This window comes from Raphanus sativus, chromosome 9 (genome assembly GCF_000801105.2).
Source record: "Raphanus sativus cultivar WK10039 chromosome 9, ASM80110v3, whole genome shotgun sequence".
Classification (NCBI taxonomy): Eukaryota; Viridiplantae; Streptophyta; class Magnoliopsida; order Brassicales; family Brassicaceae; genus Raphanus; species Raphanus sativus.
Genome location: NC_079519.1, coordinates 8,586,773 through 8,602,198, shown reverse-complemented (window position 1 = coordinate 8,602,198; position 15,426 = coordinate 8,586,773). Strand labels below are relative to the sequence as shown.

The following is a 15,426-nucleotide window of genomic DNA, read 5'->3' as shown; positions in this document are numbered from 1 at the left end:
TAAGTTTATTTTTTTAAAGATAGAAACAACACAGAAATATTGTAGTTGCATTCATGAACATATTTTATAATATTTGAAAATTCATGTATATATATATATGATATTTATAGACAACTAATTCCTAATAATTGGTAAATCATAACTTGTTTAGAATTGCGAATACATTTTATAATTTTATCAATGAAAATTAGGTAAATTTTAATTTTAATTTATAAATTTTCTTAATGATATTAGATGATCACTTTACATTGTTTGAAATTAATTTTCTTTAAATCATTTAATCAAAAAAATAATCATTATAAAATATGTTTTCTTAAAAATTATCTTAACTATTTTATTTTGTAAATTATATATATACACCTATATATTTTGAAAATTATTAGATAATCACTTTTTTATTTATGTTTTTAGGGAAAATATAAATTAAGAAAAAATAAATTCGTTTTTGTATATAAAAAATCTATATATTTTATAGATATTTCCTTTTTATTATATATGGGTTGATAAAATAAATAAACTATAATAAAAAGGATAATTAAAGCTTTATTAATAAAAAGGAAACTAAACAATTTTTAGTAATGATAATTTGGTATAACTAAGATTAATTCATTAAGGGTATTCGTGTAATCAACCATCGTGAGAATTAACGTGAGCGCGACACATAAGAAACTGACTTCTCAAATAATATTATAGAGATAATTCAGAAAAATAATATTCATAAAACAATATTACTCTAACATTAATCCTAAGTATCTATAAATACTGAACCATAAATCTCAAAAACCATAAATTTTAAAAAACTATTCCCTAAATTCTAAACTTATTTTTTGTATAATTTACTATTTGTGTATTTTTAAAATATTTATTTTCCTCAGTTTTATTTTCATATATTCACAACATATTTAATTAATAATATAGTTAGTAAAGTGATATATTAGTCTCTATACTTTTAGCAATGTTCTAAAGATAAATATAAGTGGCGAACGTGGTAAATAGGTTATAACCAAAACGATTATTTTAAATTTAAATTAAACAATTCAAGTTGGTTTAAATCGTTTTAAAATGATTCAAATCGTTCTAAAAATCAATCAATCTAAATCGGTCTAAGTTGGTTAAATCAAATAACCTCATTGTGAACTATGGCTAATTTAATTATATCATCTTCACAATCAATCTATCTATAAACAGTGACAATTTTTTTTCCAGTTTCATTTATTTTTAACTATATTAAGTTATTGTATATTTCATCAAAGTAATTTTCTAAGTAAACACAAATATTCAAAATATATAATTAAATATAAGGTATGTAATAAATAAAGAAAGAAATAATTCGTTAATGTTTAGACATGCTGAGTAATCTGTTTTTCTGAGTAATCTGTTTATACATGTATTCACTAGTAATCATTAAACGAGTGGTTCCTGCTATGACATTCCAAATTTTCATTTACGAGACTATGATTTTGACTTTTGAGGTATTCGTTCGTTTCAACTCTGTTTATTTTTCTGGTTGATTAATAATTAGCGGACAGATTTGGTTTGCCGTTACCGCCGCCTTATCGCTCACTAAAAGGCCCATTGAAAAACAAAAGGAGAGAATCTGCGGCCTTGACCGGTGTGAATTTTGCTTCCGGCGGAGCCGGAATCTTCAACAGTTCGGACAAAAAACTTGTTAGTCATATATATATATATATATTCCATGATATTTTAATATTATTTTTAGAATTCTGGAAAAGAATGAAAAGAGTACTAATTCCATGGTTGGCATTATTTTAACTGTTGTAGGGACAATCTATTCCTTTGGCAAACCAAGTGGACGATTGGCTATCTATTCATCACGAAGTGACGGGTCAGCTTAGACCAGCCGAAGCACAGGTCCATCTATCTAAATCTCTATACATTGTAGTCATAGGCAGCAACGATCTTTTCGACTATTACGGATCATTCAAAACGCGAGAAAAGAATGATCCTCAACAATATACACAATCAATGGCTGATAAGCTCAAAAAGATATTGAAGGTAAACACAAACGTTTGAATATCTAAATACTAATGATTATATATTTGAACTCCTAAAAATTGATTTTTTTTACTAATTGAAAAAAATTACATTAATTAATAGAGAATTCACGCAACCGGAGCACGTAGATTCCTAGTAGTCGGAGTTGCACAGATTGGTTGCATACCGGGCAATAGAGACACGGACTCGGACCTCCACGAATGCGACGAAGAGGCAAACAGGTCGTGCTCTTTGTACAACGAAGCTCTAGTAAAGATGTTGCAACAACTCAAACAAGAATTGCAAAACTCAATGAGTTACTCTTACTTTGACAACTTCAAGTCCTTGCAGGACATTAACTCTAACCCTGCCCGTTACGGTACGTAAGAAAAAATATTAAACTTTGCAAGCACCACTAATGAAAACTAGGGCAGATTCATACAGCAATCGTGAGCCTTAAACCAAGTCAAGCTGTTCATATTGCATGTCATGAGATTATATAAGAAACCAAAACCGTGTCTTTTTCTGCTTGTGATTTTAGGTTTTACTGAGGTGGCATCAGCGTGTTGTGGAAGTGGAAAATTAAACGCGGCTAGGCATTGTCAACCAATTTCGAAGTTTTGTCCAGACAGAACCAAATATCTCTTCTGGGATCGCTTCGGCCATCCCACGGAAGCTGCGTCTCGAACCTTCGTGGACCTTATGTTTTCGAATGATTCACAATACTCATCTCCTCTAACTCTCACTCAACTAGCCTCTTCATGATGTCAATATGGGGCTTCGTTTTCCAGAGATTATGATCATATAGAAAATGGACTCTGGAGACTTTATTACAAATCAAAGTATATACGCACTAAATTTGTTAGCAGTGAAATAAATTTTATTTGCTTTGCTAGTGTTTCTCTCAGTGGGGGTTATTGGTTATAGTATTTTTGTGGATTTAGAAAAAAGTTTGGATTTGCAAATCATTGACAAATCCCGTGATTTCAAAATCAAACAAATAGATTTCAAAATCAAAATAAGTGGACTTTATAAATGAATGAAATAGATTTGCAACTAATTCATCATCTCCATACGCTATATATATTTTCTTCTTCTGGAAAGGATCTGAAACCGAAGCATCTTGTGGACTAACAACAGATTCAGTAACCTCCCTAGGTTTCAAGACGCTTCTATTGTTAAAAACGGCATCAACGTGTACTCCTTGCGTCTCACAGTTTCTAACATCTTTTACAATACGATTCTCAGGCAGAGCATGTATTCCAGAATTAGCAACCAATCTATCATCATCTGAGTTTGAGTTTTTTTGTTTTCATTGTTATGGAATTGGATTGAAGTGTTGCTGAAGAAAAGAACAAGACAGTGTAAATATGTAGTAGGTGGAGAGGAAGTTCCGTGACAAGTGGTGGGAAAATGTGAAGATGCTCTGGGGCCTTTCTATTTGTAGTGTCACGGTAAATCTGGACGAGATTGTAGCCTAGGTGATGTGGTTCAGTTTTGTTCTCGTGCAAGTGCAAATGTAGTAATCTGTTATTTTTTATAAAATTTGAAGAAAACCGATATAATACAAATCCAAGTAAAATAACAAGCTTCACCTCTATATTTGTTCCTTTGTATTTTAATCTTAAAAGTAGTCACAAATCCATTGAAATACAATTTCAAATCAAATATTTAAATAAATATTTATAATTAAATAACACTTGATTTCAAAATCTGTTTTAAAATCACAAAACCAATAACAATAGATTTGAATATAGATTTTAAAATCATAAAACCAATAACACTAGATTTGGTTTGGATTTAAAAATCCATTAAAATCAATTTTGTACTTGTCTATTTTTGTTATTAAATTTTCTAATTGCTCAATGGTTCAAAACATGTTTAGACCTTAAAAAATGTAACTTTACGCCGGATTTATCAGCCTCAACAACTGGGTTGTCACTAAATTGGTACCTTTAGTAACTACTAGTCCATAAATCAAAAGATTGAAACGGAGAGGCATAATGAGCCTACTTCTTTTTTAAAACTGAGCCAACTTCTTCGCGGCTTTGTTACATTCAATTCTCCAGAATATCAGCTTGATATCGGAGAAATCGTTCGTTGGACAAGTCTAGAAACTGTCGGACTCAAATGGATTGTGTGATATAGGACGCGCATCAGTACTGTTAAAGCCTTTCTATAGTGTTTTATCTTTTGGACTTAATGTTTAGGAATTATAACAAAAGCCTTTCAAGTTTCAATATTCAATAATGGAGCAATCTATTACTATAAAATATGGTGTATCCTTCCTGTTGCGACAGCTAGGACGCCACATCAGAAATTAAGTCGCTGAGAGATCGACATGTGGCGCGTTTAATGAAACACAGCGTCTCGGGTGTTATCCTCCGTATGGGCTTGCGATTGGGCTTATTATCATCATAGATTGTTAGCGACCCATCGAAGATGCGCGAACTCCAGGTCACCCTGATGAACGCGTTTGTGTTATTCATACCTTTGCGATCGGCAGATACGATGACGATCCAGATACGTAACAGAGGCGTTGTGATTACTGTCTTTATTCTTATTGTCTTTAAGCTCATTAAATCTTACGCCCACTACGATATTTTCAGATACTGTCGTTCATTCAGTGATTCCGGTATAAATAGGTTCGTACCTCATCTGCGAATCGCGATCTCGAAACCTCTCTGCTATTCATCTCTCTCTCTCTCTCATATTCATCTCTTAATACTCATCTCTCTTGAGGCTAACTGGCTATTGGAAGAGATTTTTTTGTGTTTAAATAGGAATCTGGTGCTGGAGACGGTGTTTGTGTATAGGAATAGTAATGAGGTTGAGTGCACTGGGCTGGGGAAGAAGATGATGAGGAGAAAGATTAAAGCTTGGAAGAAAAAGGAAGTGATTTAGAAAGGTGTGTGAAAGTTTCGAATGAGGTGAGATTGGAGAAGTCATTGGTGTCGTTTGAGAAACCTAAGTTTGACAGTACATCTAAAGTAAATGGTCCAGAGAAGATGTTGGAACTCTGTTGAAATCAAAGCAATGGCTAGACGTGAACGTGAGATAGAAGTTGGTTGAACATGAGTTTTGTGAAGCGATTTCTGAACAGACCAGAAGTATCTACATCTCGGATATTATGCATATGGAAATATCAAGCTGCAAGGAATCCATAGAAAGATACCGTGTTCGAATCAGAGGTAAACTCTCATCCAGAAATAGATTTGAAAGTTGATGAATGTTTTTTTATTTTCTCTGATCCGAAAACCTGCAGCTTTACTTTTTAAATTCAGTGTGTATGTAGGCTACTTTGGAGGTGGTTTCTGGCCAGATATAAGGAAATTGGATCAAGACAAAGTTATATATGGAAAGATTTCATTGCAGAGAGTTCGTTGGATCAACCGAATTATGAATAGAAGTTATAAACAATTAGTATTTCACCTTCAAAGTTGGGCCACATTCAACTGAATCTGCAGAAATAGATAAAACTGTTCTGCAACAGCATTTTTAGGAGATTGTTTGACAAGGTAGATAATTGCTGATCGTGTTGAAATTTAGTATACATACTCATTGCATGTCAGGATTCATAATCAACGGTGGGATTGAGGAGTGAACGGTTTGTTTGTTAATTATTGATGTCTTCTTGAGCCTGTTTGATGTAATATAAAACATTGTGACATGTATTACAAATTATAATGTTTGGTTAGGCAAAAGAATTCAGTTTGAGCTAAAAATTGGCAAGAGTATTGGCAACTTACGTATATCTGTTCAGGTAGAAGTGGACATGGTCTAGGGACCTATCATTTACATGCATCATTGTGATGTTACCAAAGCCGTTTTTGTCCTTAAGTGCACAACTTTTTCATTAGTGTGGCAGATAACTGATGAAGTTGTTTTTGTGGGCTTCAATGGGGAAGATGACAAAATCAACTAACATTAGAGCTGCCGAGGCTGGGCATCTTCTGGTGAGACTGAACTCTGAACTGATAGGATGAAGGTTTTGAGAACCATGTAGACATCCAGCTCCCTTTGTTCATTGCCGCTCATGTGGGGAAGACTTAAATTTTCCAGTTGAGGTTGTCCCATTTTACCGTAAATAAGGACTACTGATAATCATCGGTAAATTTTCATCCTCCGCAGTTTCAGTGTTTTCATATTTTGGTTAACTTTATTTTGCTACCGTTTTGGTTAGCTTTATCTGGCTACCGTTTTGGCAAATTTTTAGAGATTTTCTATAAAAAAAATTCAAATTCAAATTGTTATCAGCTTGACTTCAACCGAATGCTGAGAGAATATGATTACATGATAGGAAAATAATTACTATTATAACATATACAAAGAAAGAGATGATGTTAGTACGAAGATTAAAACATGGCACTACTCCAATTGAGAGTAATCAAAATAAACCATATCACATAATCTTTTATCCAATCAACTACTCACCTAAAACATTTTTTTTGAACTACACCTAAAACATTCTTAAAGATATAAATCATTAACATACACATAACTTATAAATGCAAATTGAACACACATACATCAAAAACTTAGGAAAATATATGAATTCAAGTAAAATTAAGGAATATCCCGCCCGTAGGACGGGCCGATCCTAGTACATATATATTTAAAGTGCACATTGTTTTAAACGATGAAAATGATGTTGATTGATCCCAATGATCAAATTCAAATCCAAACACTTGATAAGGTCGTATTTTAACCCTTTTGGATATTTGGTTTACTCCTGTCTCCCTTTTGATTTGGTTTATTCCTGCCTCCTTTTTGATTTGGTTTAGTAAAACAATATCTACAAAATTGTTAGATCGGAGATCTAACAGAAAAAGCAGCAGAAAAGCTGTTAACATGTCAGCTATCAACCCCACCAATAGGTTCAAATGAAATAATATGTTTCATTGTTTCCTTTCATGCTGCTGCAAGTTCTAGCAATAACCATTTAATTTGTTTCCATGCAACCTTCTCCCTTTTTTTATCGAACCATTCATTACTTTCTTACAATAATCTATTAGGAGTTACATTCTTTAAGAGAAGGATGAATTCAAAAGACAGAGAACGACTCAACACGCTTAAGTCATTGAAAATCTATTGGAAAGCGGTCATATAAGCCTTTCTTGTGAAAATGTCAACGAGACACTTACAATCTGAATAACAGATTACGTCTTTATAACCTGTTGTATTAGCAATATATAGAGACTGAGGCCTTCAACAAACTGACGATGAGAAGATCTCTGCAACAGAGTAACACCTGTGTGATCTCTCAGAATCCATTCCATACCTCCAGTGCATGAGTCACTGTGCCAGGCCGCGTCAGACAAGCAGCTAACAGTTGAAACTGTGACAACCCTCTGATCTATAGGGTCACTGGAGTGGGCTTTTTCATAGGGGTTGGGGAAAACATAGGAGGCTGAGGCAAGAGCCATTCCCGAGCATCTTTAGTAGCTTTGAGGATCACTTCCAATTCCGAATACTTCTTATCCTCAAAGATCGACTGATTTATACTCGTCCAATATCGATTCCATAAAATCCAAGGGAATAGAGGTTGAGATCGGCCTGAGGGAGGTTTCCATGCAACATTTTCATGTCTTATATGATTCACAGAGCTGCTAAAGATTCTTCCATGCAACATTTTCATGCCTGCCAAATTTAAGCAAAAAAGAAAAAGAAAAAAAAACATTTTCATGCCTTATATGATTCACATAGATACCTATATAGGTTATCGGATGGGTGTGAAAATACTATGGAGATCCTTCCAGCTAACACTTATAAGATTCAATTGCACAAATCATCAAACATTTTTTATACATAAAGGTGCCTATCATCTAGATTAATTTTTTTAAAAAACTTATGAAATTAGTATGATAAAAAGACACAACTTTCACATTTATTGGAATTTCTATCAATAAAAAACACATTCTTAGAAATGATAAGAAACATATTTAACATTTTTACAATCTCTTGAAAATCATTTCACTTCTCAGCATGAAAATATACATTCTTATGATGATAAAATATATATTTACTCGTTCTTACACAGTAATATTATAAATCATTGATTTTTTGTGCTGAAAATATTTCATTATAAAATTATGCATTTTAAGATGAAAAGATACATCAATATATAAAATATGTACCCCTAGACATTATACAAAACTAATGAAAATTTTAAGATGAAAAATACAACATTTCACATTTATTAAGATTCCTATGAAATAATGAAACACTTTTTAAAAAACTGATAAGAAACATCTTTACACATTTTCACAATTTCTTAGAAACCATTTCACATTTTTAGAAAGAAAATATGCACTTTTATGATGATAGGATATATATTTACACATTTTTACAACCTAATATAAATCGTTGAATTTTTAGGATGAAAAAAACTTTCATTATAAGAAAATCCATTTTTCATGATCAAAAGAAACATCATTATAACAGGATGCACCCTACACACTTTCAAAAACTAATGAAGTTCTTAAGATGAAAAGACATAACCTTTCACATTTATTAGGATTCATATTATTAATAATTTTTAGATAAAAATAAATATCCTATACATTTTGAGAATCCTTTTAAAATTAATGCAGTTTTAAAATAAAATAAAAGCATATCTTTAGAAAAAATGAAAAGAAAAATTTAAAACCTATAAAATTGTATTATAAAAGACACATCGTATTAAAATTTACTTAATTTTTAACATGAAATGATACATCTTAAGGAAAAGACATTTCCTTATACATTTTAAGAAAATCTTAAAAACTAATACAATATTTAAGATGAGAAGACATATATTTTCGCATGTTAAATGTCTAAGCAATTTTCAAAATGAAAAAGAAACATATTTTGATATCTTTTGGATTCTTATTTAAAATATATATTTTAAAAACACATCCTAAAATGATAAAACTATCTTTACAAATTTTCATAATCTCTTAAAACCATATCATATTTTTAGCATAAAATGGTACATGCTTATGATGAGAAATTATATATTTAAACATTCTTAGAACATATTATAAAGCATTACTTTTTTTGGGATGAAGAAATACTTTATCATGAGAAAATTCATTTACAACCAAATGAATAGACACAACTCTTAAATTTTTAGAAAAACCTTTTGAGATATTTTAACTATTTTAAAACTAATTAACAAGACACAACTCTTCAAACAAATACATTTTATAAATGATGTTGAAAAGACATATATATGTAATTTGATAACTAATTTTCAATTAGTAAAACTTTTAGGAAAAAACAACACAATTTCTGATATTAATTGAGGTTGCTATTATTAATAGATTAAGATAGAGATGTGAGATTAACAAGAAAGGTGAAAAGGTACCTATATAAGTTTTCAAAGAAATATTAGAATATGAGTTTATGTTTACAAGAGAAAAAATAAGATTGAAAATCAGAAAATCAGGTTTAGAGCAGTGGCGGCCGGAGGTGATGAGTTACGGGGGATGTGCCCAATCTAACCCTAGAACTATTATATAACAAAACAAAATGATGTGCCCCATCTAAATATGATCTTGCATCCGCCCCTGGTTAGAGCTTCTTTTTATTGAAAGAAGTTTATATAAGGAAAGATAGATGAAAGGATTGCTCGATCAACGATTGATTAAATACATGTTTCCTTTACTTGATCTAATGATTCAATGTTTTGCGGACTGCTGCATCATGTTATTGGATCGTCTAGGATGCTAGAAGTCTGGTCTTGGCTTATACAATCACCTTACAGTCTATCCTTTGTTGGTTGGGATGGTTGGGTTTTCTTGGTTTAGCGGCTTATCCCTGACCTTTATGGATAATGCTATTGGACATTGCACCACTTCTCTTTCTTGTTTGTTCATTTCCTTTGATGCATTCGTTACAGTGATATGAGAGCGTGACATGCGACCTAAGGGTATTAGTTGTTGTTAGTTTTCTTGTTGTGTGCATAATTTAGTCGTAGGTAACAGGTTGTTATTTGTTTTGATTGCGCAACTGATCACCCAATCATCCGAAAGTCGCAAATTTTAATCGTTAAAAATAGCAATGAAAATTTAACTTTGAATCTTCGACAACAGAACAAACAATATTCAATCATATGTTTCAGTGGCAACGAAATGAACAATATATAGATTGCAAGTCGGCGTGACATATTCTGTCTTAATCACGGTCAAAAACTCTCAAAATAACCATTTTAAATTTTTTTATATACACAAATGTATGCATGCATGTTTAAATACAAATTAACAACCCAAGATAAGTAAAATAAATAAATATCTAGAGCCATTAAAAATGCAAAATGTCAATCAAAAAAAATAATTATTCGAATACAACAAATTTTATATAAATCGTAAGGTAAAAAATCATGTGCTACACTAAGAAAAGTATCCAATGGAAATCATCTCATGCATCCAACTGAATCATAAATCTAGTTAAAAAAAGAAGTTAATTTTTTTAATAAAGATTAGATTTTATGAAAATGGTTTTACATCTGGATTGGTCAAACTCCATACCATAAATTTGTACATTAATCTATCTCATATTTGCACAAAAAGAAATCTATCTCATATTATTGAGGGAGTACTAAATCTAGAAAATAATATTAAAAAAAAAAGATTTTAAATAAATACAAGTGTCTTCCTAAATTCGTCTGCTTTCTCAACGGCGACTTTCCTTAGAATCTCTCGTCGTTGATCGATTCCTCAATTTCTTTCTTCTCCTACGTTTTTTCAATGCCGTCTCGTTGATAAGGTGTAAGGGAGGTGCGCACGATAATGGATGCGCCGCCGCCGCTGTCTTTCGTCTCCAAAGCTAGAACTGCTTTCAATTCCGCCGCTGCTAAAGCGGAGCGCGTCTTCACTGATCTTAAATCCGATCGAGGTTTTATATATATCTCTCTCTCCCGCTCCTTCTTCCCGTAGCTTCCGCTTCAATTTACTTAAAATTTTTAATTAGTTTTCGTACTTTTTTTTTTTTGCATTTACTAAAATTTGACTGATGCGTAGACGTTGATTTCTCGACCTCTGATTTGTATGCCTTTCCTCTCCTGTTTAAATCCTTTTTCTCGTTTCGATTTTGAATCCAATTCTATTTTGGACTCTCTCTCTATCTCTCGTGTCAAATTCAATTCTATTTCGGTGTTTTTCTTTTAATTAATTAAATTGGTGATGTTCATCTGATTAAATCGAGTGTTTTTTTCTTCTATAACTGGAAGAGGAGGAGCAGCCATCGACGAGGAATGAGAATGAATCTAAGGTAAGACGATTATGAATAGAAAACGAATATCAGATGATAATTAAGATTAATACATTTCAAGGATTTGTTACTAGTAATCTACTCACCCCTAGTTAGAGAAATGCAATATGTAGATATGTTTGGATAACGTAGGCTGATACGGACATTCGCCGCTAGTCTGGATCCACTTCGGTGGATGGCAGGATACACCGGGTTATTAAGAAAAAAATGTAGATATGTTTTCTTTTGGAATGATGTGAAAAATGCAGCTTACTTGAACCATTACTGAGACTGTTAAAGAATGGTATAGGAAAAAATATATATATTTCAGCATTTCTTGGCATTTCATGATTACTATGTTATTATTGTCCAAAGTTACATTTTTTTTAGTTACTGGTAACTGGAAATGTTTGGCACAGGAGGAGGATGAAGTGAAGACTCAAGGTTGGAGAACTGCACATATTAGAAAAAAGCAAGAGTGGCAAAATAAACTCAAAAACTTGAGAATTGGGAGGAAAGAAGTCGTTGAAGATAAAGACAAGGCTGAGGATTCAACCATGCTTGCACCTTTCTATGACCAAAATTCGCTTATTCTTAAAGCGCAAGAGCAAGAAGCCAAGGTATTAATTAATGCTCTACTTTTTCACAGCACTAAAGCGTGCCATTTGTCTTTAGTTTTGATTAATGTTTTTTTTTTTCCTAATGGTGGCATTATTTAGGCATCTGATGTTGGTAACTTGGTACAAGTTCTAAATGCTGTTGATGTGAACAGCATTCCTCGGGCATCCATTGTGAAGCAGCTGGCTGTAGCCATCGAGTGAGTCTGAAACATAACTTTTATACCTTTTCTTTTTTCATGTAGTTTCTGGCTACAAAGTTTTCAGAAGAGTCAATTATAGTGATTGAGGTTTGAATGTTTAAATAATCCAAAAGCTTTAAGTATAAGTAATGTATTCAAAAAAAAAATATTCTGTATTCTTGCGATAAATTGCTTTGTCTTGCTCTGCTTTCTTTTTATGTACTTGTGGCCTTTTTCAGAGCGGGGAAACTGGCTAAGACTATGAAAGAGTTTGCTGCATCTTCTGGAAGTTCATCACCAGTGAGGGAGAGAGGGGGATTGAGCCTCTCTGCGGTGAAATCGATGGTTCTTGGTGAAAAAGAGGATAAACTTGGTTTTGATTCAAGAGACGAGGAAAAACTTGTTTCTCTAATAAATTCCATGTTTAATGTTGGTAGGTCTTCCTAACACCGGGAAATTTATCAAACTATATTCCAGTTACTGCTACTCAATTTCCAGCTGCTTTTAACTTTGGCAAGTTATTAACAGATGGTAACTTCCTCGTCAGAATGATTGTCTCTGATTTGGAGTCTCCTACCAACAGAGCATCTTTCGCGAAAGATCTTCATGTTGCTCCCCCTAGTAGCTTTGTTGTTAAGCTAGCTGAAGTAATTGGAAGTTTTACAACACCAAGCAGAATGGCTTTGTTCTGGTGCAGGGTTGTTGATGAAGTAAGTTACTCTGTTGCATTGGTTTGGCTTTAAATTATCACTCTTCACACTTCTAGTATGATAGTTGCCTATGTATTTTTGTATTAGATGGATAGTTCACTGTGTTGGTGTATGTTCCTTGGATAAGTTACTGCAAGCAATGTAATATACTGTAGCTATTTGATAACCTCTCTCAAATTATCTACATGTGCAGTTGAGAAGATTTTGGAATGAAAAGAAACACATACCATGGATACCTCTAGACGAGAATCCTGATTTAAAAAGTTGCCTACTTCACCAATGGTTACAAGTTATAAACTGCTGTCTTGCCAGGAAAGCACGCTTCATAGCTGCTTCCGAAGCATTAGATGCTGTTATGAGCCAAGCCAGTCTAGCCAATGAAAATTCAGATATTTCGGAAGCGATGGGTACTCCAGCTTCTCTTTTGTATGCTAAAAATAACACCGGAGAGCTCATACTACGCCTAGGCGTCCACCACCAAGTTCAGAACTTAACAATGTTGGAAACTGGTGAACCTGTGTATGCTCCAATAACGCAGGTTCGTAACTTCCGCCGTACTTGAAAGAAACTGTAGTATCTTCTCCTCTCTCAAGTCCTTTTTGTTTATTTATATCCGTGTAGGAGGGTCCGTTGTTGACAGAAGATCTTATTAAAGAAACAGAGGAACTAGTATTGCGGACAGGGAGGTGAGTGCAAATGATTACTCCATCTAATTAGCAATATCAGTTCTATATGTTGTAAAACCAAATCATTCTGCTTCTCTATCCTGAGTTGACGATTAAAAGACCTGGAACAAAGTTAGATGATAAAATAATGGACGTTCGTGTTTAGCAATCTCTGTTTTATTCATTTACATTTTTTTAGATATCCAGTTTTCTTGATATATTGGATTGTTGTCTTTCTTATGGTTCAGCATGGGGGCTGGGTGTTCTCAACTCTTGTCTGACATGCAAGCTTTCAAGGTGATTGTTTCAAAGTTGATGTTCTTAGTGATGTTATGTTTGTGTTCGTGTAAGGGAGAAAAATTTGTTGCTGATATGAATTTTGATTTGTGTATGTACGTCTGGTTAGGCAGCAAATCCTGGCTGTATTTTGGAAGATTTTGTGAGATGGCATTCTCCTCCAGATTGGACTGAAAATGATACTTCTTCTGGAGATGACTCTTCTCCTCTAAGAGGTCAATTAAGCATCCGGATGCAAAAAGAAGGTTCGATCATGAATTATCCATCTCTCAGTTCTTCCTGTGGATAAAGCATAGTAGTAGTCATCTTTCAAGTCTCGCTCTCATATTTTCTTATTTATGTGTTCTTAGGTAATTTATGGCGCGAGCTGTGGGAAACAGCTAAACCACTCCCTGCGGTTAAGCAAACACCTCTTTATGATGAAGATTTAGCTGTGTAAGTGTCAATTTATATGTCATCTTAGTCAATAGTAGTTAGTGGATCCTATGTTTGATAGCTCATGGTTGGAGATCTTGCCCGTTTCTCATTAAAATTTACAACAGGGAAGGAATCTTGAATTCTTTGGAAGACATCCCGCCTGCTGAATTTTTCGAGCAGCTGTTTGTTTCTCTTGTAAGTTTTCCCCATCAAATCGCATATATTATTATTTCTCTTATTTTATGTATTTGTGAGATCATTGTGCAGCCCTTGTCTAGAAGAAGAGTTTCGAGCAGTAGGCATTGTTTTTAAGAAGAGTCGAAATATTGCATATTTGTGAATGCTTGAATCCTTATAATTCAGGTCTTGTAGTATTTTATCTGAACTCCTGGAAATGAACAAAATCGTAGTCTCACATGATCGACTGTGTTACACAGATGGTGATATAGATTGAAGAATCGACTGGAAAAAGAAAACTTTACAATAAAAGATATTAGCTATAAACAGCACTTTGACGATTGGGGTTGGTTCTAAAATGTACAGGTTGCCCTGGGATTTGTAATGGTGGAGCCAGTAGTAGCCGCAAACGATGATTTGTCAAAGCTTTTCTTCGAGTGCAAGGATTATGTAGTCGCGACCTGCCAGGGAGACGCATGGACCGATAAGCTTGATGATCTTTGCCAGGTACGTACTGTTAACTCTATGCACATACATACTCATATAGTTCAATTCCATTTGATTTTTTTTTGATAGGTTTGGTTTGGTTTTCTTTGATATCGATAGGTGTATGAAACAGCGGAAACAATGTTAGTACATCCAGAAAAGGTGTTGAGATCAATGAAGCAAACAGAGGAGTCGCCATCAGGAGGGAACGAAACAAAACGGCGGTTCAGGCGGCTGAGCTTCATATTCCGTGGTAAAGAAGGAAACAAGAAGAGAGTTCCATCAGAAACTGAACAGAAAAGTACGGGACCGAGCCCGCGGCAGTCTTTCTCTAGTCTTTTTGATGGAAAGTCGTCTCTGTTTGCAAAGAAACCACCTAGACCTGCTGAAAATGGGACTCTTGTCTGACTATTTGCTATTTTTTATTTATTTGTTTCATCTGTTTTTGAGTTATTTCTCAATATTCTTTTTTTTTGTGCTCTGGGTTTAGTAGGTTGTTAAGTTAATCAGTTGGTTGATAACTGTAAATTTGTATCATTCAAAACATTTCTCAGGGGGGCAACTTAAACTTTTGATGAAATGAAAATGAATAAGGATTGTGGCATGTGGAAGCGAGAAAAGTTACGTCTTTCTGTGTGTTTGCAAGTGT

General features: G+C 33.4%; 2 protein-coding genes and 1 long non-coding RNA gene across 3 annotated transcripts in view; all 3 read left to right on the top strand.

Annotated features, from left to right (window-relative positions):
• Positions 1-2,760, top strand: part of LOC108824683 (GDSL esterase/lipase At5g55050-like) — a 3,688-nt gene extending 928 nt beyond the window's left edge. The window contains exons 2-5 of the mRNA XM_056994016.1: positions 1,523-1,668; positions 1,783-2,016; positions 2,119-2,374; positions 2,537-2,760. Of these exons, the coding sequence (XP_056849996.1) occupies positions 1,523-1,668; positions 1,783-2,016; positions 2,119-2,374; positions 2,537-2,760 (860 nt within the window). The remainder of the gene's footprint in view (positions 1-1,522; positions 1,669-1,782; positions 2,017-2,118; positions 2,375-2,536) is intronic.
• Positions 2,761-4,447: 1,687 nt separating this feature from the next.
• Positions 4,448-6,248, top strand: LOC130499548 (uncharacterized). The gene is made up of 3 exons (XR_008938422.1): positions 4,448-5,186; positions 5,280-5,513; positions 5,856-6,248. It is a non-coding gene; the product is annotated as an uncharacterized LOC130499548 (long non-coding RNA).
• A 4,370-nt stretch (positions 6,249-10,618) lies between these two features.
• LOC108827240 (uncharacterized) lies at positions 10,619-15,380 on the top strand. The gene is made up of 14 exons (XM_018600599.2): positions 10,619-10,872; positions 11,207-11,247; positions 11,646-11,846; positions 11,946-12,043; positions 12,265-12,458; positions 12,554-12,735; positions 12,929-13,273; positions 13,357-13,421; positions 13,649-13,697; positions 13,807-13,942; positions 14,048-14,132; positions 14,240-14,309; positions 14,658-14,798; positions 14,898-15,380. Exons 1-14 carry the CDS (start codon positions 10,767-10,769, stop codon positions 15,183-15,185), a joined length of 2,001 nt encoding a protein of 666 aa, XP_018456101.2. The 5' UTR covers positions 10,619-10,766; the 3' UTR covers positions 15,186-15,380.
• The last annotated feature ends 46 nt before the right edge of the window (positions 15,381-15,426 follow it).

Excerpts from the sequence above, each read along its gene's own strand:
- LOC108827240 (XM_018600599.2), top strand. The coding sequence starts at position 10,767 with ATGGATGCGCCGCCGCCGCTGTCTTTCGTCTCCAAAGCTAGAACTGCT. Across the intron at positions 12,736-12,928 it reads GGTGCAGGGTTGTTGATGAA|TTGAGAAGATTTTGGAATGA; the intron begins GTAAGTTACTCT and ends CTACATGTGCAG. Across the intron at positions 13,943-14,047 it reads CATCCGGATGCAAAAAGAAG|GTAATTTATGGCGCGAGCTG; the intron begins GTTCGATCATGA and ends ATGTGTTCTTAG.